Source organism: Semicossyphus pulcher, unplaced genomic scaffold (genome assembly GCF_022749685.1).
Source record: "Semicossyphus pulcher isolate SPU_LCO1_2020_fin unplaced genomic scaffold, fSemPul1.0.p SCAF_15, whole genome shotgun sequence".
NCBI lineage: Eukaryota > Metazoa > Chordata > Actinopteri > Labriformes > Labridae > Semicossyphus > Semicossyphus pulcher.
The window spans coordinates 18,410,409-18,435,306 of record NW_027211659.1 but is presented as its reverse complement, the minus strand read 5'-3'; the positions used below and the strand labels follow the sequence as shown (position 1 = coordinate 18,435,306).

Genomic DNA, 24,898 nt, shown 5'->3' with positions numbered 1-24,898 from the left:
CTCACAATGAGATTCCACAGTCCTCCATCTGTCAAATCCCTTCCTCCTGTCAAGTAATCATGGGCTATACATGGCTGTTTAATATTCATAATCATGTGTCACTTTGACATTTTCAAAAGGTTCCCAATCACAGTCTCTGATGGCATCCTGTACAGGCTATGCATAACAATCTTCTCCTCTGTCATCAATAATTGTAGCTATCCTCAGCCAAGTCACACAGGGGCTGGTGTGTGTTGACATGAATACAGGGCTGCTTTCTCACTGTAGAGTTTGGTTTGAATGGTAGAGCCTGGAGTTGATTCGAGTTTTTTTGTTTTTCTTGCGATGCTGTTAAGCCGCAGTGTTACACATAAACTGATTAATTCTGTGTACAAAAGCATATGAAATCACAGAATAGCCTATAACAAAGAGTTGATTTTACAACAGCATGCTTATGTCAGTGTTAGGTGCCATAGGGCTGTAGCAGATGGGACAACCTCCCAGCTTAAAACATGTAGCTCACATCCTTTGGATTCCTGAAGCCTCTCAGTCCCCTTCTTGCACAGCTCTTTGGGCCTACCTGTAATGGCCCCATGACATACAGCCTGTATGTTTTTATTACATTATCCATAAAAAAACTATTGAATCAGATCAGCCACTGATGAGAAATTTTGATTATCTGCTGTGTTTTTTTAGAAGAGAAATGTTAGAAGAGAAAATTATGAGTGCAGGGTGATACACACGCAAGTATAAATTTCATCCTGTATCTGACAGAAATGGAAATCACTAATGGACCATCACTGCATTGTCAAAGGACCCTTATATTTTGTACATAAGTGTGATATTATGTTTATTTCCTTTGTTAGAACACATTTTATAAATGTTAAATATGGTAAATACAATAACTATTAAAGTTTAGATTGGTAAACCAGTGCCTCCTAAATCCAGAGCCCAAGTCACTTTGTAACTCCATGTGTCTATTTCTTCTGAAAAAGAAAATTATATTTAATTTATTTTTACCTATTTAAAGACTTTCCATCACTAAGACATAACTTACAAGGTTACAAGAGGAATGAAGACAACTCTAAGGTAGGTTTTGGGGAAACTATAAGAGGGAGAGATATGATGATCTAGGTGGGATAAGTAATTAGTATTCCTAAAAATCCTCATTATATCCTCATGTCTAGTACATTGTAATTCTGCCTCTTAATACCCTCAAGGTTAACGTTAAAGTTATTGAGGAAAAAAATTTAATTCTACAACAAGCCTCTAGATTACTTGAAACAACTTCATCCCTGTGTGGGAGGAGAAAGTCCTGGTAACGTAAAACGAAGTACAAAATAATGACTTACAATTAACTCCCAGCTGCTCTGTTATTATGTGGTTTTACAGCATGCCTCAGGGTGCATATGGACCCTTGAAATAACTTAAGCTGTAATTAAGGTTGCAACGTTTTCCCTGTTTTTACCCAACCCAAACATGAGGAATACCTCGGTCTCACATGGACAGGCATGTTAACTGCAGTTCTAATGAACACATACTAGGAACATGAATAAGAGAAACATGCCAGATTAAAAATATGAATTCTAAATGTGATTCAGTCACGCTGCTCACCTCAGCCTTTCGCAACCAGTACTGGTCTAGGATGTGTGCTGCACGCAGTGCTCTTCTGCTGACACCTAAAGGGCAAACTGCATACTGTAGCTGCCACACTACAATTACAATTTTCCTGTTTAAAGAACAGTAAAAACAACAAAAGAAATAATGTTTGTTTTAAAAATTTTATTTTTTCTTTATTTAGAAATTACAATAATTCACAGTTCATTGAGAATTACATCACATAATAATGATGAGCATTTATTAAGATGTATTGCTTTGGTTTTACTCGTACCAGTATGAATAAAATTATGTAAAAAGAGCATCAACTGACATTAATGGATTGCCTGCATTTTAAAAAGAAATCCTTTAAAAGTAAGTATATATATATATATATATATATATATATATATATATATATGTCAACAGCAAGGTTTGTTTTGCCACGAAAAATAAAATATAAACTGCTGTGTAAATAAAGCTAGAAAAAAAAAAAAAATAGTCTAAAAAATATTTAAGCATGTCATGAAAGCCTCTTATAGGGCAGAAGCATTCAGATTCTGCACAATTCATAGAGATATGACAGAGAAATAAATTATGGACAAAATACTTATAGACTTCGCTCAGCCATTTAAATTGTGTAAATAACACGAGGTGATTAATCCACAACATTCGCTTATTTCTTAGCGTTTCATGTCTACATTGGGCAAAGATGACACACATAATCACAATATCTTCAGATTGTAATCTCAGCCCTTTATCTTTCACAGTGGTTTTCGGAAGATTCAGTTTCCAATTCTGCACATTAGTCCTCACACTCTTTCAAGAATCAAGGAGAACATTCTTACTACGTCAGCTGGAATATGTCACTGCGAAGACTGCTCTCATCAAGACAGAGATGCGTTATGAAATGATTGCAAAAAGGCAGCACTAATTGACCTTCATGGTCTTTACTCACGTGGCAGAACATACCGCAAACACTTTTGAGGACCACCCCTGTGGATATAATGTTTCCAACATATACTTACTCAGTAAAGTTAAATAAAAGGACTTGCTTTTATTTTATGTATTTCTAAGTAAATTTGATAATGAAAGTGTCTAGTGTCAGCAAATAACATTAAAGGTCTTGTAAAAAAAAAAGTACAGTGTATAAACTTTACATTATACAGAAAGCACCTCTCTTATGCAATGAACAGTATTGCAAAATACACACTGCTGTACTTGCAGCAACTGTCTTTAAAAATAAGGTCCTCTCCTCCATTGGACATCTATCCAGATGCGTTATCTGTATTATTGCACATTATAATGTACTTGTAACTTTCTGGTGCCAAGTACCATGCCTCCAACACTGCTCATTAACTGTTGAAAAGACCTCTCATTTGTTTGCACTGCGTTTGGGAGAAAGCAACCATTTCTAAAAGTGAACTCAGGAAATGGAGGACAATGACACCATTCAATAACTTACAATTTGAACAATACATTCCAAAATACTTTGGAACATTAAAACATCTTCTCTTTAGTATAAAACTGTCTGCTATACTTGGTGACTAGGAAAAATGTTTCATACATTCTTAATTTTAATCATTTCTATACTTAAAAAAATAACATTTCCCCTTACTTCAATGACGACTCTTGAAAATAAAAAAAAGCACACCTGGAATACCATTTGTGTGGTTCAGGGTTCCCCATCAATCAGAATTCCTCTTTTTCTCTTGCATATAAATCGTTCATGCTATAATGTTATCCTTGTTGTAGCAATACCAGAATTATAATTTTTAAAAAAGCTGTGCATCACCTGAAGGGGGGAACTGCAAAAGCGTAACATCCGTAACATAAAGACAATTTAAAACATTCAGCATATGCTGCGTCAGTGTGAAGGCACACATACAAAGATGTGCTTTTGCAAATACTCAAATCAGTAAATATGAAAAGCACAAGGTTTTAATGACCTTATATGAAGGTGCACACAACCTGCTGTGCAATATGCTACTGTATATCTATAAAAACTATACATTTTGAGCTTCATGAAAAGCAACAACCCAGTTTTGCTTTTTGCCATTTTCCGCTATGTTATGTCTAATTGATTCAACCCCACATTAAATCAGTCCATTGTATGCTACCTCCCGAACACAAAACGGCCCAAAGTAAGAAATGTGTTTTTGGACAAAAGAGGATAAAATCCCTGGCAATGTTAAATTACACTGGACAAGTGGAGAGACAGACTACTCAATGTTCTACTGTGTGCGCTGTATGTGTAAAGGATGATACCTAGATAGGCCAGCACTTGGTCAGGGCTATACGGGTGTTAGTTTCTGCCACCTAGTGGTTAAAAAATTGCTTAACAAAGCTTTCAGAATCATTAGAGTAGCAAAAACATTTGGTTATAGCAACTCATCAGTATGGACAAGTATTGTAAACATTGAAGAAAAGGTTACATTAGGAATGTACTGCATTCAATTTTCCAAACTAGCTAAAAACCCAAGAAAAACAAATAATCCTTGATGCAAAAGAAACACGGAGAATGTCAGGCACAGTTACTTATGTAACCACATCCACAGACTTGGGTTGTGTTTAGGGAACGGTAAAAGGTCAACGTACGGGTGGTACAATATGTGTTGTATTCTGTTCACTCCAAATTTTAGCTTGCATCAAGATGCTATTTCAACAAATTAACACAGGCAGGAACAGAAGTTCACAAGTCGTATTAAGTGCTGTTTCCTTGTTCTTGCTCGTACAGCAGCATGGCAAGCTGGGAGCGGGAACCAAGACCCTCCATGTTGCTCTGAACACATCTATGATAAATGTCTTCACTAAGCCGTGGGTTGCAGGCTTGATAACTGTACTGCTGGTGCAATGCTGGCTCCACTGCCCTAAATACATGTAGACCTGAATACTTTACAAACATGTCGTAGATGTCCAGTGTTTCTAGAATCTCCTCATTCTCTTGGACATCCGCCACCATCCGTGTGCGTGTTGCCATGTAGTCTGAGTTGTAAAAACATGCTTCTTCAAATGACCTGCGGTCAAAATGGCCTGCATCCTTGACCAGATCAGCTGTCACGGGATGCTGCTGGTTGTGATAGGCCACATCAGGGTTGAAGTCTTGGAAATGGATTGGGAAGAAAACCTGCCAGTTGTTTATGGAATTCATGCGACAGCGGTTCAGAAATTCTGAATTGACATTTGTGTTGGCGTTAGCTAAGAAGAACAGAGTGTCCACGGGATGCTTCTTAGAGATGATGTCCATAAACTTTATCTGGGAAGGTGTTTCCGTCTTGACACTTATCCATGGGATTTTTACTGTGGGGTATTTGCGTTCATAAGTATTTATCTGAGTCTTCACACTGGCAAATATATCATTCTGGTTAACTTGCTGTGCCTCCACTGGATCATAAATAAACAAGAATGTAAGGATAGCATTTTCACTGGCCTCAAAAGCATTAGAGGCAAAGACCTCGAGGAAATGGTTGACATAGTTCCGGTCCTGTAGAGTAAGAGGTATAATTATGTGAACCCTTGTAGCCTCAGTGACATAGGGCATGGGGATGATCTCAATCTGACTCAAAGGTCGCACCAAATGTACCCGCTTGGTGATGGAACGGCTATGACCTTTTTGGTTAACCACCTCAAGCTGAAGGTCCAAGGTGTACTCCATGCCCCTGATAGGGTCGAAGCGCCTGTATCCATTAATCAGCTGCTGTTTCTTCAGATGTAGAACAGGTTTGTACTTCTTGTTAAGCTCTCCAATAGCAGTGGCAATGACATCAGCCACATCCATGCGATCAATGCCAAGCAGTTCACATTTTGGAGAGCCATCGATGCACGAATAAATCTCCTCCTCTGTAAAGTATTCCCACTTCAAAACTTCGAACCGAGATTTTGGCTCAAAAGGTGGATTGATCCCCACAGGCCACTGGGCACTTCGGTTGCCCTCAAAAGCAACTACACTCACATTCTTTATTTCTGCCTGTGGAAACACAAGAAGTGTTCTGATCTAGACAGTTGCCAACTCACAATTTACAGGTCTTAAATACTAAGTAAAATTGTTGCATGTACAATAGGGGACATCAAAGAAAAAGTCAGGTATTTAACCATTGCAGGTTTGTGACACTTGAAAATCAGCTTACCTGCAGCTTAGCAATCTCATCGTAAGTCTTCTGGAGTTCAATCTCAGTGAAGTATCTGTGCAGCCGGTACATTTGTTCAGGGTCAGACACTGGATGGACAGTCAGAGCTCTCTTGAACTGTTCACTCTGCTCTTTACTGGGATCAGAGTTTTTTCCTAACTCATAGTGGTGATACTGAAGCCCCTGGGAAGAAACAGAGAGGTCTTTTCATGAGACACCTTAATCCTGCATGACAGAAACATGACTAAAGTTATTCCAAGCTTAGTTGTTATTCTCAACTTCTTCTATTAAAACAAAAATTACATGAAATCTCTGCAACATCTTGAGCTCATCTCTGCTACACACAGGCTGGTTTCAACCATAATTGCATTATGAACCCTCAGATTCAATTTGTTAGAATAGGATAATATTGTGCCAGAGCTACAGGTTTTTTTTTTAAGGGCCTTTGTCATTATCAGGAAATAAATGTATTCTGGGAATATGGGATTCAAGAAATGCTTTATCTTAATTGATTTCACCCTATTTTACATGAACACATTATGATCACTGCATCATCGGGTTAAAAAGTTACCGTTAAGAATTTAAAGTTTAAACCCTTAATATAAATGGTGACACTTGTACCCTGTATCCCACTTAAAGACACATCCATTAAAGCTGAAAACAGAGTAGGCACCTAAGGAGCTTGAGTAATTAAAGAAGTGAATCCAATCTGATCAAGCTATTAAAAGAAAAATGAATGGAAACACTGCTTAAGTGAGCAGCAAGGCCACTCTGCTGCAAATGTTTGCCAACAGCTTACCGCCAGTAGTGGTACAATAAGTGAAGCATTGTCCATGCCTAATTGTCATCAATGCTCTCTTGTAACAGATAAATTGATGTCTGGCTCTGTGTTAGAGCTGTTTTCTTCACCCACACCAGCTTTCCCTTTCCCTCTTATCAAGGGGGCTCTGCTGGAGCTCTTCTGGCTGAGGAAACGTTAGTTAGCCATGCTACTCAATCTCACCAGTGTAACAAAATGGTTTCTAGGTCATTGCCAGGGAGGAGAAAATGGAAGCAAAAACAGTGGAATAACTAACAACAAAACATTGGCCAACATGTATATGACAAAAGTAGCAATGACATATTTACATAACAAAGACAAACTTTACCATGGATAAGGCAAACTGTGCTGAACGCAACAGAAAATTGCCTTAAAGGGCACTGGGTTGGATCACGGCTTGGTTGACCTTAAATGCTAATGACATTACAGGGGCAGAGCATGTTGACCCACAGGGGATTTTCACACCATTGAACCCAGGCAAGGCTGAACTCAGCTGTCCTCTGCTTGCCTGTTTACCTATTCCATGTTGCTGCTGGAGCTATGAAAAAAACAGAAAGGCTAGAGGGTATTAACAGTCTACTCTGCAGTATAAATACCACCTCTGTGTTAGCATGGTAATAACAGTTTTATATAGCTGTTGGTCAATTTTAAGTGCTATCCTCAAGGCAAAGAATGATTTTCTCCCGCGACAGTTTTGTTTCTTGGTTGAGAAGGAGAACTACTTCTCTAACCTGTCCCACACCTATTGTCTTTGTGGCTCATCATTCACTTTACGGCGAACTGCATAATTTTGTTCCTTTTAAATATAATAAATAAATATATGTTGTATGTATTATTGAGAAGAGAATGTATTATGTTGAATAACAACATTATCAAGTGTTCATTTGAGGATATACTCAACCTACCTCATATTCACTGACACAGTTTGTGTTTGTGTAATCAATGATGCATCTCCCAAGCCACTCATCAGGCCTTGCACTTAGGATGTCATTCCTACAGTTTTCCAGGAAGGGCTGAAGTCGGAGGAGTAAGGTACGTGACAGGAGGTACCCAAACCCCCCATAGCAATACTTTCCCTCCATCTTTCCTCCAATGAATTCCTCAGGACTGCCCATATAAAGCTCTCGGTCCATACTTAGGTGATCTACCAGGGCTTTAATCCTGTCAGCTTCTGTGTAGGCGTCATCTTGGACAAAATAAAACCAGTCGTATTCATTGATGTAATGGTCTAAAATGTATCTGATGTTCTGAAACATGTTCCATATCAGTCTTTCGTCTCCATGAGAGACAACAAACATGCCATGAGGAACTTTGCGGTTGCGCATGCCAGTGAAGAAGATCACTGTTTCCAGGTGGTGGCTAATGGTGCGGTTGACAGCTACCCCCAGGGTGTTTATGGTGTTTTTGGATGTCAGGACCCCGACGAACAGACGCTCTCGCATCCCCAACTCTGTGCTTATGTATTTAGCTCTGAAAAAGACAAAGAATTAATACCACTTTAAAATAAAAAAACACTAAAAAACTATGAGACAATATGACAAACTTTCCAACACAACAATTTTGCATCTCATACTGAAAGACATACCAATTTGTTTCTGTAACTTAATGTTTCCTTTACTTAATAAACCCTGAAATGTATGGGAAGAATAATGACAGAAAGTAATAGTCTATGACAAGGCAACACATAGATGCAAATTAAATATATGCTTCTGCAAACCAAAATTTAATACAAATTCTGGACATTTTTTTATATCCTGACACAGACTAACAGAAAAAGATAAGCGCTTTGAAAAAGTAAACATGCAAGGACTTGAAGCATGATTCATCGCTGACACCACAACCCAACCCAACTTTCCTCTTATACTGTACATGGCGCAAAAATGTCTTTTATCAAAGTTGCGACCGTTTGCGCTTTAATCCATTAGTGTATTGAATACAAATTAATAAGCCAATACCAATGGGTTGTGGGTAGCTTTTTGACACTTTTTTGACATTCCTCAAATTGAACAATTATGAATTCAGAAAAATGTGTAATCGATAATAAAAAGAACTAGATGCAGCTCTTCCTTTTACTGGGCAGAACACATAATTCGGGATTCCTGAATCCTTTAAATTACACCCTTAACGTCCGCAGAACTTTTTTCCCCCCACAGGGCAAAGTAGGCTATCTTTCTTAGAACTGTAGCGCAATGCAACCACTTTGGATGTAAGGGCTAACACGCAATCAGGGTCTTTGTCCAAAAAATCTTGGGAATGTCTGCCTGTTGAGAAGAAAATGTCGGGCTGGAATCATTTAGCAAGGGCACAAGCCACAAAATATGTAGTTTATCTTAGCTCTAGGGGAGAGAATGCAAGCAGTTAGAAAGCAACAGAGAAAGTGGAGCTGTGTGCTTCTTATGTTATCGCACTCTCTGTGGCCGTTTGATTAAGCCCAATGAGATGGAGCAGCGCAGCGGTGAACAACTTCAGCATTATTAGCACGTCATTTAGTTTTGATTGATTAGTCTGAGTCGTCGTTTCATTGTAAACCTCAATCATCAAAACATGTATACATAGCATTATGTAAACTAAAAAGTATTGATTTATCAACTAGGATGAGCTACACCGCGGCCCATTGAACTGTATGATATACTGTAATGTATGATGTTGTGGCCTGTTTTCAAAACAAGTCGCCAATAAGCAATATATCGTCAGGCTACGTCCAGAACGTCTTCATCAGTTAAAGTTAATGATCATACAAAGCGTACCTGAAAACTTTCTTGGGGGAACTCTGTTGGACTTGTTTATATGGGACTATCCTTGGTTCAAATTCCTCTTCGGACTCCACATCGTTGATGATCGATATGGAGTTGGGCTTTCGGGCTCCTTTGAGCTGTCCATCTTGACCCAAAGTCACATCCTCACCCTCCATACCGTCCGAGTAACACGCTTCTTCCGTCCAGTTTACACTTAGTAAACTCAACGTGAACCCTAAGGAAATACCGATTACCACCGGGCCGACCGACCGTAGGACAGAAATAAACGCTGAAAATCTCATATTGTGCTCCTCTGGCCGACGGTCCCGCTTTACTCCAAAAGAATCCAAACGGGCCTCTACTAACTGACAGGTCAACTAAACATTTAGTCTCCCGCGAAGAAGCCGTAGCGACATTAAATTTGTGAAAAAAAGATGTAGATTCTTCCTTAAAATTACGCAGGATTCTTACGTGTCAGTATAGCTGCTACCTGGCTCCTCCCCGGCCAGACCTTAACATCAGAGGCGGGTCTAGTTCCAGACAATGTCAATGAATGCTGGTTGCGCTGGGCGGAGGGATATTCAACAAGACCTACTGACTGAAGTCAGAGAAATGTGAACTGGAACGCAACCATAGTGCGCTGACATATTCTCTGAAATGGAACAGGTTGCATTTTTTGTACTGATGTGCCGTTTTTAAGCTTAATTTTGTGTCTCTTTTGACATATTATATTATTTAATAATAATTAATGATTACCTTTATTTATTTATTCGTTTTATGGATGATTTGAACCAAGATATTGTATTGTATTGAATAATTCTGGTTATTCTCCTTCATTTTGAAAATATCTGTCCATATTCAATGTTTCCATTGAATTGCCTTACCTTTCCCAATGCTTTTTTATATTGCACCTTATTTATATTGTACTATTTCATACTTCATACTGTACTATTTCATACTGCTAAATGTTGCTGCTATTACCCTTATATGTCACTTTATCCCGTACCATGTCACTTTAGATTGTCACTTATGTCACTTTTGTATACCAGTTGTATATACCTCTTATTTTATTTTATTTTATCTATTCCTATTTGTATTTGTATTTGCCTTCTTGCTACTTGTCTTGTGCTGCTGCAACAACTGAATTTCCCCTCTGGAGATCAATAAAGTACTATCTTATCTTAATTAATACGAGATTGCCTATTAAGGATTTACTGGAGTTTAAAACGAATAGCCTATGTTAGTGCAATGACTCACTGCAGTCAAATTTCTCATCAACACCCCTATTGAATGATCAACTGTGATCACAAAGTACACCTGACATCTGCGTGAGGAGTTCAGAAGCCAGATAGAGAAGAGCAAGGGCCAGGCAGATGAGCCGAAAGCTAAGATACTCATTACTGAAATACACATGAAGCAGCGGTAGAGGTTGTACAGACTGATTACTTTTCTTGTGGATCATTAACTGCATTTTCTGAGTCTCACTTTAAGTTGCCGCCCATTATCTCATCTATTTCACTTAGAACATCATTTTACCCCTGAGCCATTTGTCCACACAGCTTTCAGCAGCAGATATGAGAGTTCCTCTTTGTAAAGTTATAGGTATTCTGATTGGTACACTTAGAAGGTTGCCTTTTTTTTAAATGGTCTACCCACTTCAGCTGAACGAGTAATTTAAATGATTGTGACTGTAAATTTAGGCAAGATATAAGACCTGAGAAGACATGTAAGGTAGGTAGGAAGGTAGGGCTGCTGATGTACTTTCCTTGTATGTTATCAGGCCCAGGTATCCATGTATTTATATGTATGAGAAAACATTAAGAAATAAGATTTAAACATCCATGTAGCTCATGGGAATGAATGTCCTATATGACTTTGAAGTTAATTCTGTGAGCATTTCTTTGTAATTTCTTGGAACAGTGTGTTAAGCTTCACATCCTCTATTATGCTTTACTTTTCATATTTTTTCCCCCAATTTAGTCTGGCACAATTAAATTTCTCACCTATTGTACCCTCAGATGGGGAAAAATCTATAATAACCTTGATTAATCTGAATTCATATTACAAAAGCTTTAGTCAAGTTGTTCAATTGGTCAAAGTTCACCGTAAAGTGGTTAAACAATAAACAATGACTACAGTACCAAACGAAGAATTACACCATTCTTTAGACTGTTGCCAAAAACACTCTTGAACACACTGTTTGCTTGTTCACTGTTAATAAATGCATTGACATATATAGATTTGTTTTCACTACATGACAGATTTAAATGGCCATAACCCAGAGGCCATGAGTTAAACATTTTCTTTTGTTTCTGTTCGCACAATCTACATCAGGGGTCTCAAACTCAGTCAGAGAGGGGGCCAAAATCAAAAACTGGGTCTAAGGCGAGGGCCGAACGGGGTCAACATTATTAGGACAACAGACATAAATAAACCACGTGTTTATCAGAGGCATTATGACAAATTAGTCATACAGAAATCACATCTTATAGAATTCAGAACAAACCAAGGGTAAAATGAGATCAAATTAAAGATAAAATAAATCAGCATCATTAATTTAGTCATTTCCAAAATAAAGTTGTATCACAGGCATCAAAAACAGCCAGAAAACTATTTAAAACTATATAAAAATATTTTTCTAAAGAAAATCTTAAATATTCCGTTTTTTTCATTCCCAACACCATCAAGAAAATAAGAATATTTCAAATGTGATCAATCTGGTTAAAATGAGCAAATATTTCAACCATAAGCAGTCTACCTGTGATTACAGGAAAAGGTGCAAAAAGTAAATATATATAATATATTTCAGTGCACTCTGCTCTTATGACCGTTTGCCAAAGCCAGATGCTTGACATCTTTTCTTGGCTGTTGGTTCATTAATGTTTGTGGTTAGGTCCTGAGCTGTGGACACTCAGGGTGGAGTGAAGATGTGCTTACACAGGTATGCGCTCTAACATGCAGAGCATTCGGAGTTGTCAGCTCCATTTGGATGTTTACAGGTGCTCTTTCCACGTCAACTACAAACGGATTACTGTGCAGTTCAAATTTTAATTTCTGAGCTCCAAAGTCGGCAAATAGCCGTGTGAACTCTGCAAAGTCCGCAGTTGTTCAGTTGGGAACACAGTGGAGGGGACCTGGTTTGTCATTGTCTGGCAACAGGAAAAGGGACCCAAGTTTCCTTGCTGCACCTGACTCTCCCACGGGTGCAGCGTGCCTTAGAAAGCTCTCACTGCGTCTGATCACACTGTCCCTACCCTGAAGCTTGAGGTTCACACAGCCGGTGCTCGCAAGTCTTGATTGGCGCACCATGTGTTGTAGTGCATTCTGGGATTTGTAGTATCAGCGGTGTGCGTGCTGTATACCGGCGGGCCAGTTTTGATACACATATGATATTATCTCGCGGGCCAGATATAATTGTATCGCGGGCCGGATGTGGCCCGCGGGCCTTGAGTTTGAGACCCCTGATCTACATACAAGACCTAAACATTTCATGACTGGTCATAGTCAAAAGTCATGGCGTCCATCATTTTAATCACCATCGTTTAACTACTGTGTGTATTTCAATCGAGATACTAATGCTTATTATTATTATTATTATTATGTTATACTTATGGTATTAACTACTTTACGAGAAACACCGGTCCTTTAACTAACACGAGGCAGAGGTGAATGGTTTTTTTCTTGTGGTAACTGGTTTCTACCACGTTTCTCATGAGTCCATGAATGCATCAGTTTAGCTGCCCATGTATCTGCCTGAAGAAAAACTGTAAATGTAACAAGCAGCAGCGCGGCGTCTGCCATCAATGCTGGACTTATTCCTCACATGCTAACTTCTAGCGTGTCAGAGCCCGTACAAATATTGTATGCACCTGTAGGACGTACAACGTTTGTTCGGTGATTTAAAAAGCAGTTAGTGTAATCGCGGTAATGGAGTGTCGTGTGTTGTCCATTCAGAGTCATGTTGTCAGGGGATACGTTGGGAACAAGTCTGCAACATTCCCATTGCAGGTAAGAACTGGATCATACGTTCAGTGGGCACCTTAAAACGTCTGCGTTTAGGCACTAAGAAGGACAAAGGCAGCACAAAAAAAGATAAAGAAAGATAGACAAAATTTGTTTACTAGGCAGCTTGACTTCCTGATGTGTGAGAGTAGTGTTGCAGTAATTGGAACATCAGATATAACTTAGCCTACTGTTTAATCAGAAACCCTTCATGTCCTGCTGAAACACAATTAACAATTTAGTTTTTAGAATTTAGTAAACTTTATTGACAGTAGATTTATTCACTTTTCAATCTGAAATATGACACAGATAGAGAGTTCAGCTGCTAGTTATTTCCACTCATAACAAAAATAATTGGCTACAGTGCAAGCAGTGCAAACCACGCTTATTTTATTGTTGTTTGATTGCATATTGAATTTCAACTACCAGCAGACAGTGTGGATTGTTAAACAGGAAGTTATTTGAATGTTTTATATAGCATAACAATTCCCATACACATTTTCAAAAGCACACCAGCGTCTTCAAGATTATTGAATTTGATTTCCCACAGCACAGCCCTTGGTTTCTTTTTATTTCTACATCAATCATATTTCTTACTTCTGACAGCCAGCTTGAGTTGCTCTGTTGTAATTATGCTCTGTTTACACAGCTGCCTTATTGTTTTTCTGTATTTAGGTTCTGGGCTTTGAAGTGGACTCAATCAACTCTGTGCAGTTCTCCAATCACACAGGTGAGCCTGAGTGCTTTAAAGTGCCTATTGTGAGTAAACAGAATAATTTTAATTCAATTTCATAAAGTAGATTGAGTAATGTGCCACTTTTCTCAACAACTTGACCATCTTTTATCATGATATAAACTGAAGTTATTATTCATGTGGTGTGTGTCTCTACTTCTTAGTTTTGTAGACTTTGACCTCTGGAAGTAGTATCTAGCCCATTAAGACAAGGTAGGTTTTAAGCTATGACTAAAGCTGGGTTTGAAGATTATTTATTAGGTAAGATACATTCTTATACATTAAACCAATATGTAAGCCCACACAAAATATGTCTGAGTGAGAAAGACTGGTTGTTTCACACCACTGTGTATAATGTGGTGGTTTAAGTGCTCTGTAGGTGAATGCTTTGTCTTCCTCACTGAAATATAATCTAAAGTAAGAACCGTTTCTCTCACATCACTTTATCTTCAACCAATTCATCCCAAAATGTGTATTTTGTGTATCTGGGGGTTATGTTGCCTAGCATGAAGACTGTTACTTTTATTTAAAGAGGCAACAATTTCAATAAAAGTCTGCACAATCAGATGTCAATGAATGTTAATGTAATTTATTTTCTTTGAATTGAGTTTTATTAAATATTTACAATGCATTATGCATTTGTTATAACATAACACCATATGATTGTGCAGCCATTCTCTCTATGTGAGACCTTGAAAATAATTAACTTAGTACATTAATTATATAACCTTTTAAGAACTTTGAGACAGTCCACTGCTTGTCTTTTTTAAATTAGTTTTTTAGCACTCATTTCACTTACAAAAGTTGATGAAAGCCAGCCATCTCTTCCTCTAGCATGTTAATTGTATTTTCATAATATTTTTTATCAACAACCTAGATCCACTATAATACAGTCTTATTGCTGAATGGGTAAGAGAAATATTGCTCTGTTCACAGAAACAACCTACATTTTTTGAAATTGCAACTTGTTGCCTGAAACAAACAAGGATTATCAGAAGTAGGTTCCTGTGCCAAAGTATGCAAAGAATTTGCTTCCACCACAGTTGCAGGAGACATTTACACATGAATTGCTTAAATCGCCATAAACATTTTCTCCACTTTCAGAGGAAACTGGTCAGCGTTGAGCATGGCGTTACTGCAGAGTGTAATTCTACGTGTAGTTGACACTGTGTGTACATTAATACTTAGCAGTGTTCAATTTCATTGTAGGCATCGATACTACTTTTGCCTCTAACCAAAGCACATTCCTTCTTTTCTTTTTTCTTTTCTTTCTGTGAAGTCTCACTGCAGGAAGTCCTCTCGCTGACTCAGGTTTACGGTTTCGTGTGAACTCTGTGCCTTGGCAGGAGGAATATTTAAAGTCTGTTTGAGTGTGTGTCCAATCATTTGCAGTCAGAACAGCTTTTGAGGGTTTATTCCAGGTCAATGGTAAAAGGGGGACAGAGAAAGGGGGAAGCTGGCAGCCAGTATACAGTCAATCAATCAATCAAATTTTATTTGTATAGCGCCAAATCATAACCAGGGTTATCTCGAGACACTTTACAGAAAGAGCAGGTCTAGACCGACTCTTTGTTAAGTTATTTAAAGAGAGGCCCAACATGAATCCACCATGAGTAGCACTTAGCAATTCAGCACATTGGCAAGGAAAAACTTGCTTTTAACAGGCAGAAACCTCGAGCAGAACCAGACTCATGTTGAAGAGCCATCTGCCTCGACTGGATGGGCCGAAAATGGGATAGAAGGAGATGCAGGATAGAGACAGGCAAAGAGAGCAACAACAACATATGTTCTTGTTACCACAACAACATATGTCCTTGTTACATGAACAACAACAGACACATACTTATGGTTACAATGCCAATAATAGTGGTAGACTAGGGTGAAGATTGGCTAAATAAATAAATAAATAAATTAGCGAGAGAAGCAGAGTAATGATAAAGGCTGAGGTAATCGTAATTGTAACAGTTGAAGTCAACAGGTCTACTATTAGCATTAGCAGCAACAATAATGATACTATGGGGAAGGCTGATGTTAGTAGTTGTTGCAGTCGAGCAGGTCCACAGCAGCAGGTGGTCTGCAGCAACGATCCTCAGGAACCTTCAAGACAAGGGAGCACAAGAACTCCCGGGAAGATATGTGGTTAGTAATGTTAATGGAACCAGAAGATACAGAGTTAATGAGCTGCATTAATATGACAGAGAGAGAGAGAGAAAGAAAGAGAGAGAGAGAGAAAGAAAGAGAGAGAGAGAGAGAGAGAGAGAAGCTTGGGTGTTTTGGGCCGAGCACAATAACTTCAGTTTTGTCTGAATTAAGTAGCAGAAAGTTTCTAGTCATCCAGATCTTTATGTCCTTAAGGCATGCTTCTAGTTTAGATAGCTGACTGGTTTCGTCTGGCTTCATAGATAAGTATAATTGAGTATCATCTGCATAACAATGAAAATTAATGGAGTGTTTCCTCATGATATTACCCAGAGGAAGCATATATAAGGTAAAAAGAATCGGTCCGAGCACAGAACCTTGTGGAACTCCATGACTAACTTTGGTTTGCATAGAGGACACATCATGAACATTAACAAACTGAGATCGATCTGATAGATAAGATTTAAACCAACTTAGTGCAGATCCTGTAATGCCAATTAAATGTTCTAATCTCTGTAACAGGATGTGATGGTCTATCGTGTCGAAAGCGGCACTAAGTTCTAACAGGACGAGTACAGAGAGAAGTCCTCTGTCTGAAGCAGTAAGTAGATCATTTGAAACTCGCACAAGGGCTGTCTCAGTGCTATGGTGGACTCTAAATCCTGACTGAAAGTCCTCAAATAAACTGTTATTTATGAAGAAAGTCACATAATTGATTAGCGACTGCTTTCTCAAGGATCTTTGAGATAAAAGGAAGGTTAGATATAGGTCTATAGTTAGCTAAGGTGCCTGAATCTAGGGTAGGCTTTTTAAGAAGTGGCTTAATTACAGCTAGTTTAAAAGACTGGGGTACATAGCCCGTCGATAAAGACATATTGATCATATCTAGTAAAGAAGTGCTAATTGAGGGAAAGACTTCCTTAAGCAGCTTGGTTGGAATCGGGTCTAAAAGATAGGTTGATGGTTTAGACGAAGATATCAGAGAATTTAGCTCAGGAAGGTCAATTGGAGAAAAACAGTCAAGGTAAACATCAGGTTTTTGAGCAGTTTCCAAAGATACATCTGCACCAGTTAACGGCAGGAGGTTACAAATTTTGTCTCTTATCTTTAGGATTTTGTCATTAAAGAAGCTCATGAAATCATCACTGCTGAGGCCTATAGGAATACTTGGCTCAGTGGAGCTGTGACTCTCTGTCAGCCTGGCTACAGTGCTGAAAAGGTACCTGGGATATTTTTTATGTTCTTCTATGAGGGAGGAGTAGTAGACACCTCGAGCATGCCGTAGGGCCTTCCTGTATTTATTAAGACTATTTTGCCAGAGTAAACGAGACTCTTCTGTTTTGGTGGATCGCCACATTCTTTCAAATTTACGCGACATTTGCTTCAAGTTACGAGTTTCTGAGTCATACCATGGAGCTAGCCTCTGTCGTTTAATAATCTTCTTTTTTAAGGTGGCAATCGAGTCTAGAGTACTTCTCAGCAAACCTGCAGTACTATCAACAAACTGATCAAGCTGAGATGGACTAACATTAGCATAAGAGCTTTCTGTAGTAAACAGATGTGGTAAAGAATTAAAAGCAGCTGGAATTGTTTCCTTAAATTTAGCTACAGTCCTATCAGACAAACATCTTGTGAGTACATTTTTGTTAACTGGAGAGTAGTCGGTTAATAGGACATCGAATGTTACTAAATAGTGATCTGATAAAAGAGGATTTTGTGGGAAGACAATTAAGTTTTCGGTTTCAAGGCCATAAGCTAGAACAAGGTCGAGGGTGTGGTTAAAGCGGTGAGTAGGCTGGTTTACACTTTGAGTGAAACCAATAGAGTCCAAAAGGGACATAAATGCCATGCTAAGACTATCATTATCAACATCTACATGAATATTGAAGTCCCCTACAATAATTATTTTATCTGAACTCAGGACTAAATCTGATAAAAACTCTGAGAATTCAGTAGAAAATCAGAGTATGCGCCAGGAGGGCGGTATACTATCACAAATAAAACAGGCTGTAAAGTTTTCCAAGCTGGGTGTGAAAAACTCAGAACAAGGCTTTCAAAAGAGCTGAAACTAAGTTTTGGTCTAGATAGTATACAGGCATCCCTTTCAGTCACTGATGAGGCCCAGTTTTGCCCTCAACATAACACAGAGGAGGGAACCCTCAGCAGAGGGAGTTGGGAATGGGAAGACAAAAAACGGCTAGGGAAAACAAAATGTTATGCCAATAACATGTGTTCCGTGAGTAAGAGGAACAAGGTACAACACACATAGAATAGTATATCATTATTATTGGCATTGTAACCATATGTATTATCTGTTGTTGCTGATGTAACAAGAACATGCTCTTGTTGTTGCTCTCTTTGCCTGTCTCTATCCTGCATCTCCCTCTATCCCATTTTTCGGCCTATCCAGTCGAGGCAGATGGCTGTTCAACATGAGTCTGGTTCTGCTCGAGGTTTCTGCCTGTTAAAAGGAACTTTTTACTGCCACTGTGCCACATGTTGCTAAGTACTGCTCATGGTGGATTCATGTTGGGTCTCTCTCTAAATAATATAAAAAGAGTACGGTCTAGACCTGCTCTTTTTGTAAAGTGTCTTGAGAAAACTTTGGTTAATATTTGGTGCTATACAAATAAAATTTGATTGATTGATTGATTGATAGTGCATCTCTAGACCTAGCAGAGAGAACAGGATGAGCCTATCAAGGGGCTGTCACATCCAAAGTGTAAATCAGAAAATTATTGTTTGTTGATGACATACTGGTACTGGCTGCAGCACTAATGTCACTCACATATACCCCTTTGAACAAAACCCATGATGTCCATGCAAGCCATGCTCCTGTGCCTTCACACTGTAAGTCAAAAGGATGAACTCTGCTGTTGTAAGCTCGAGAGATAGCCTCCACAATCCAGTGAGAACCCTGTTTACACAGGTATTTGCCCTTGACTGGATAAGCAAAACACTCACCATTTATAGGCATATTGGCCTCTATTGAATGACGGCTCTTTGGATCATTGCATCCACATTTGGGGGTGGACCCTTATCTCTTAAATTGGAGTTGTAACAGGTAGGCATGCAGACACCATAGGGCTTATCTCTCTCCAAAACAGGCAGTAACATTACCTCTGAGGGAAATGCACACAGGAGTTTGATGGGCCATATATGTGCTAGCTAATCCATTCCCAGATGTGCATTCTGGTTCATTTTGGAAAACAACAGAGGGTATTGGGTATTTGCTCCAGAGGCAAAAGGATCCACTTCTTCTCAATATCACCTGTGGGTGCAACCTTTTTCTCAAGAGGTTCTCCCTTGGAGAGAAGGATTGACCCACAGTTCAAGGGGCCTGGAACACAAGTGGCTCTGACAGACAGGAAATGAACACTGCACCACAGAAACAGCCAGCAAGGCAGATTTAACAAGGAAGGTTAATTAATCCCCTCCTTGTTTATGTAGTAAAGCACCATTGTATTGACTGTCCTGATCAGGCCATGCTGCCCTTTCAGAACAGGACAAATGCTATAAAGCCTAATAAGTCACCAGTAGCTCCAGGTAGTTGATGTGAAGCCTGTGTTGTGCGGATTTCCAGAACCCCTCTCTCTACTGCATCATCAAATCTATTGACAGAAATATGTAAGTAGAAACTGAATTCGAATTATTTATATTTGACTTAAATAGTTGAATTGTAAAATCAGAATTTCAATAGCATAATTTAAAATTGAATTTATTAGTTTGACACTGAATTCAGTAAACTTGAAACTTAATATTCTGAATTGAATATTTTAATTGGAGTCAGATTGTCAGAAAATTCAATTTACACATTCAGTTCTCACAATTCAGAAGTGACAATATTTGGTTAAAGCAGTTTGTTTATTGTTTGGGGCGGCTATGGCACAGGGGTTGAGGCAGTCGTTTCTCAATGGTAAGGTTGGCGGTTCAATCCCTGACTGCTACAGTTGGGATCAGTTGCCCATGTCGAAGTGTCCTTGGGCAAGACACTGAACCCCAAATTGCTCCCGGTGGCTCAGGTATGAATGGACTCAAATCTGTTTGGAGATTGGCACTTAGGCCTTTGCCAATAGTGTGTGAATGGTTGAATGTGACATGTAGTGTAAAAGCAGCTTAGAGTGGTCGGAAGACTAGAAAAGTGCTACACTGAACAAAAATATAAACGCAACACTTTTGTTTTTGCTCCCATTATTCATGAGCTGAACTCAAAGATCTGAGACTTTTTCTATGTACACAAAAGGCCTATTTCTCTCAAATATCGTTCACAAATTTATCTAAATCTGTGTTAGTGAGCACTTTTTGTTCAGTGTATATCAGTGCAGTCCATTTAACATTGTCCTCCGGGCAAACCAGCATAGTCCTCCGGGCATAAACCAGGCGTGGTATCCGTTACTCCATATCCCATGTGTTGTACCAAGTGATTCAACTGAAAGGGAACACCATGTCTTCTCAATAGATTAATTATACAGTATGCAATTATACAATATAAAATTGTTTTTATTAGTTTTAGCAGTGCTTAAGTGTGGTCATGTTTCCCTGCTGATCCTTGTGAAAACATATTGGTTATGGTTTTTCTAAATTTTGAATCGCTTTTCTCCCTCTTGATTTCTAGGTTACGACCATTGGAAAGGGCAAGTATTGACCGCAGAAGAGCTGAATGTGCTATATGAAGGCATAAAGCTCAATAAAGTGAACTACTATGACTACATTCTTACAGGTAAGTCTGAACAATGTATCCTGCTGAAGTAAAGAAATGTGGAGATGAAAAAACCCAAACAAGATTCCATGCATCTTGAGTGGCTATGTTGTATGAAGGCATATTTTATGAGAAGAGATGCAACATTTTTCGTCAACAGAAACTCAAAGTAGCCACAATGGTGTGCTGTTTTTGAGTGAAGGGGCATGTTTTTTTCCCAGTTACATTGATTTGTTGACACCGAAATATTGATTAGTAATTGAAGTACTAAAATAGGGGTATTATAATAGGGTATTTTTCTCCTTGTTTCCATTTGCTTTTATTGCCAAGGTTACAGCAGGGACACATCATTCCTGGAGATGGTAGTTGACATTATTCAGGAGCTGAAGAAGGCCAATCCTGGCCTGGTTTATGGTCAGTGTACTTTTTTCACATTTCAAATTGGAATAATGTTGGTTAGCTGATGAATCAATTAGTTTTCCTTCAATTACACATTTTTTGTCCTTCAACTGTTATAATATTCAATCAATCTTTTAAATAAAAAAGTCATAGACTCCCTCGTTCCACCTTCTCAGTTGTGACAATTTGCTGCTTATCTTTGAAGTGTAAACTGTTTGTCTATGGGTTTTCATCAGGTCTGTTGGACTAGATAAATGAACTGATGAAATCACCTTGAGTTTGAGATGATTGTGATGGGCACGTTTTACTAATTTCTAACTTGTCACAGACATATTAGGTAATCAGTAGATGAGTTGATATAAAGTAAAACGCTTAATTCTTTTTCCCCCATAGTTTGTGATCCTGTAATGGGAGACCACGGTGCTATGGTAAGCATTTTACAGTGAATTCCCATTGTTTTTTTCCCCACATTAAACAACTGACGAGAAGTAACTGTATCTATCAATTTGAAGACATAGGTGTCATATGTAAGGAGGTTAAAACAACATGGAAACCAGGTTATGAAACTTGTTTTTGCTTTTTTGTTGTCTGTTTTAGTACGTTCCAGAGTATCTGTTGCCAGTCTACAGAGACAAAGTAGTGCCTTTAGCTGATATCCTCACCCCAAACCAGTTTGAAGCAGAGTGAGTGCACTTAAATTACTGTATAACTAAATATTGCATGAAACATGATACATGAACATAGTTTGAAAAAAAAAAATCATAAAAGTCATGCCAGTAAATTCTGTGAGTTTAGTTGCTCCTAATAATGTGTATAAATATCCTGTCATTATGTGGGCGTAGGAAATATTTTTTATCTTTCTCTTAGTAGTAAATCTGTGAATCTGTGCGTTATTATGCAGGTTATTAACTGGTAGAAAAATCAACACAGAGGGAGATGCTGTTGATGTAAGTATCCTATCCATTTTTCTCTGTGCTGTACTTCATTTTGTTTGTCACACCAGAAAGTGAAAGGAAATGGTAATCCTCTAGGTGATGGACGTGCTTCATAACATGGGCCCAGGGACTGTGGTCCTGACTAGTACAGACCTTCCCTCTAAATATGGGGACCAGTTTCTGGTTGCCCTTGGGAGCCAGAAAATAGGTAAGCTGCAAGAACAGCACCATAAGCAGAACTACACTATGATTGTGATTGTTCAGTTTTTTTTCCTCCTCTAGTGTAGTTTTAACAGTTGTCCATGGAATTGTTGATATCACCACCCTGTGTGTCCCAACCGTAGTAAAAGCAGATGGGACCAACACCAGTCAGAAAATCTGGATGGACATCCCCAAGGTTGATGCTGTCTTTGTGGGTACAGGAGACTTGTTTGCTGCCTTGTTGCTAGCCTGGACTCACCATCACCCTAAAGACCTAAAGGTCAGTAACAATAATTACTCTTCAATTAAAAAGCTAATTGATGTAATTGTGTTTTTATATTGCTTTGTGAATTAATCGCGACACGACTTTGTTTTTCATAGGCTGCCTGTGAAAAGACTGTTTCAGTCATGCATCATGTCATTAAGAGGACCATTACTTATGCCAATGGTTTGTGTGTATTTATTGACTTTTTGTCTTGGAGTTGTTTACCTGACATAAAGGAACTTTGTATGCTCACTTCTGCTCTTAACACAATATTTACACAATGTGCTAACCATTGGTTAAGCACAAAGTAAATGTAAATAACATAAAGAAAGGGACTCACAAGTGCCTAAGTGATAACTGCCACAAGAAGAACATTCTTAGCATTTACTGAGACAAGAATAACCCTTTGAATGCTAAGTTGACCAGCAAGCCAAACTCCAAAAACTCTTTTTTTGTTTAAACTGCTCTTCTCTCTTTCAGAGATTGCTGGTCCTGGGAAAAGGCCCAGTCCTGCACAACTAGAGTTGAGGATGGTCCAGAGCAAAGCTGACATTGAGAATCCTTCCATTGTGGTGGAAGCAAAGGTTTTATAGAAAAGGAAATGTTTTGTGAACATTCACATTGCACTGGTACAAATCAGCTTCAAATCTAGGTGGTTCACCAGTTACATGTAGGATTTTTCCATCAAAGACTTTGACGCGCCCCTGCCTTACAGAATCTCTGAAGGAATGAGACTATGTTGTCATGAAAGGGGTCAGCAGAAAACATACTGAAATTGCTGCCATATGCATCTGTACTATGGCCTGTGTAGACATCATAAAACAATGTGTAAGTGTACTTGAATCCTCCTTAAAATGGGGATACTTTTTCTTGCTATAAAACAACTCATCTCAATTAAGTAATTTGAAAATACACAAAACCAGTGATGCATGCATAATCATATCTCTACCTTATTTTTTTTTAGACTAGTCACATGTACTTAAAGTGTTGTTCACAGAGCATTAAAAGCACATCATTAAGTAATCTATGAAATAATCAAAACACAATTTATTTGGCCTGAAGTAACAAAAAATGGAAAATCAAGTGGTCAGCTTCCGATCTTATAATTTCTTAACAATGATGTCAAAATCACAAGCATTTTATTGCTTGGTGAGTTTTCTAAAATGAATGTAATTAATAGATATGAATGCAAACAGAGTGTTACATACTATTATATATGCAGATTGGATTTAAGTGTGGGTATGTGTTTTGTAACTTCCACAAAATATAAAATAGCTTATGCAATTTATATGCCGTCCTTATAGATTCATTACCAAATTTAATTTTACTTTGTTTTAGTGTTCAACAATGTTAAACTTAAATATTAATCATAACTGCTCATATCTTAAGCTGTACTTTTAATCACTTTTCTTAAAATGATTTTCACATTCATATTTAAATATTCATTGATAACTTGAACTAGCAGATGTATAACATGTTAGATCCATTTAGACATCTCAAATTGAGGTATTTGCACAGATAATCATTAATATATTTACTGTTGATAATTTTTTTCATTTTTGAATATTGTCATATCTCAGCAAAAGACTTTGAATTTGAGAGCTCTCTGTATTATTGCCTTAACTGGGTCGGGAAGAGACATTGGTTGTGAATGTTTTTGTGTACCAATGTTATAGTTTTTCCTCACACATAATGTTAGAAAGACAAGTGCCAAACCTTGAGCTGCCGCTCTGATATTGAGCAATATAATAACAGAAATAAATGATTCATATTTTACTGAAACAGTTTTTTGATTTTTTTGTAGGACAATAAAATCTCAGTCAAGTAAATCTGACTAAATTCTAGAGCCATTGTAGAAGATGTTCTTGATGGAGCCAATTGTTCCCTGAAGTTATTTTACATTCTCTACGGAAAAATAAGTCAATTTCGCTCCTTTTGTAAATGTGATACAGATTTAAGATCCTGAAACCAGGTTCAGGTTGAGTAGGGGTTATTATGACTGGACAAAAGAGTGAAAATGGTGTCGGGAATAAAAAATAAACTAAATCTGTGTTATCTGCTAAGATTTGCACTAATTTCAAATGTGTGAAGTAATTTACTCAAATAGGTTGCTCGAATTTAATCTGTAAACTTAAATAACTATTAAATTGTACTTGAAAAAGGTAAGAAAGAGGCGCAGTTAAAAAGATTCAAAATGAATGATAATGAACTGCTTAAAATCACATGATTGCATTTGAAGGAGAAATCATACAAGCATGAAAAAGCACA

General features: G+C 38.1%; 2 protein-coding genes across 3 annotated transcripts; one reads left to right on the top strand and one right to left on the bottom strand.

The window, feature by feature from the left end:
- Positions 1–1,808: 1,808 nt before the first annotated feature.
- chpfa (chondroitin polymerizing factor a) lies at positions 1,809–9,617 on the bottom strand. Of its 2 annotated transcripts, XR_011308219.1 has the most exons (5): positions 9,270–9,617; positions 7,428–7,992; positions 5,703–5,885; positions 3,778–5,542; positions 1,809–3,695 (listed from the first exon to the last, which is right to left on the bottom strand). XR_011308219.1 is itself a non-coding variant. In XM_069662955.1 (4 exons), the coding sequence occupies exons 1-4, from the start codon at positions 9,557–9,559 to the stop codon at positions 4,280–4,282; spliced, it is 2,301 nt and encodes a 766-aa protein (XP_069519056.1). In that variant the 5' UTR covers positions 9,560–9,617; the 3' UTR covers positions 1,809–4,279. The 2 variants fall into 2 exon arrangements, 1 of the variants encoding a protein (XP_069519056.1); XM_069662955.1 differs by having other exon boundaries at positions 1,809–5,542.
- A 3,484-nt stretch (positions 9,618–13,101) lies between these two features.
- Positions 13,102–24,399, top strand: LOC138592387 (pyridoxal kinase-like). The gene is made up of 11 exons (XM_069663177.1): positions 13,102–13,265; positions 13,935–13,989; positions 20,747–20,851; positions 21,161–21,244; positions 21,623–21,657; positions 21,827–21,912; positions 22,131–22,176; positions 22,261–22,372; positions 22,509–22,645; positions 22,747–22,813; positions 23,111–24,399. The coding sequence occupies exons 1-11, from the start codon at positions 13,185–13,187 to the stop codon at positions 23,221–23,223; spliced, it is 921 nt and encodes a 306-aa protein (XP_069519278.1). The 5' UTR covers positions 13,102–13,184; the 3' UTR covers positions 23,224–24,399.
- Positions 24,400–24,898: the final 499 nt, after the last annotated feature.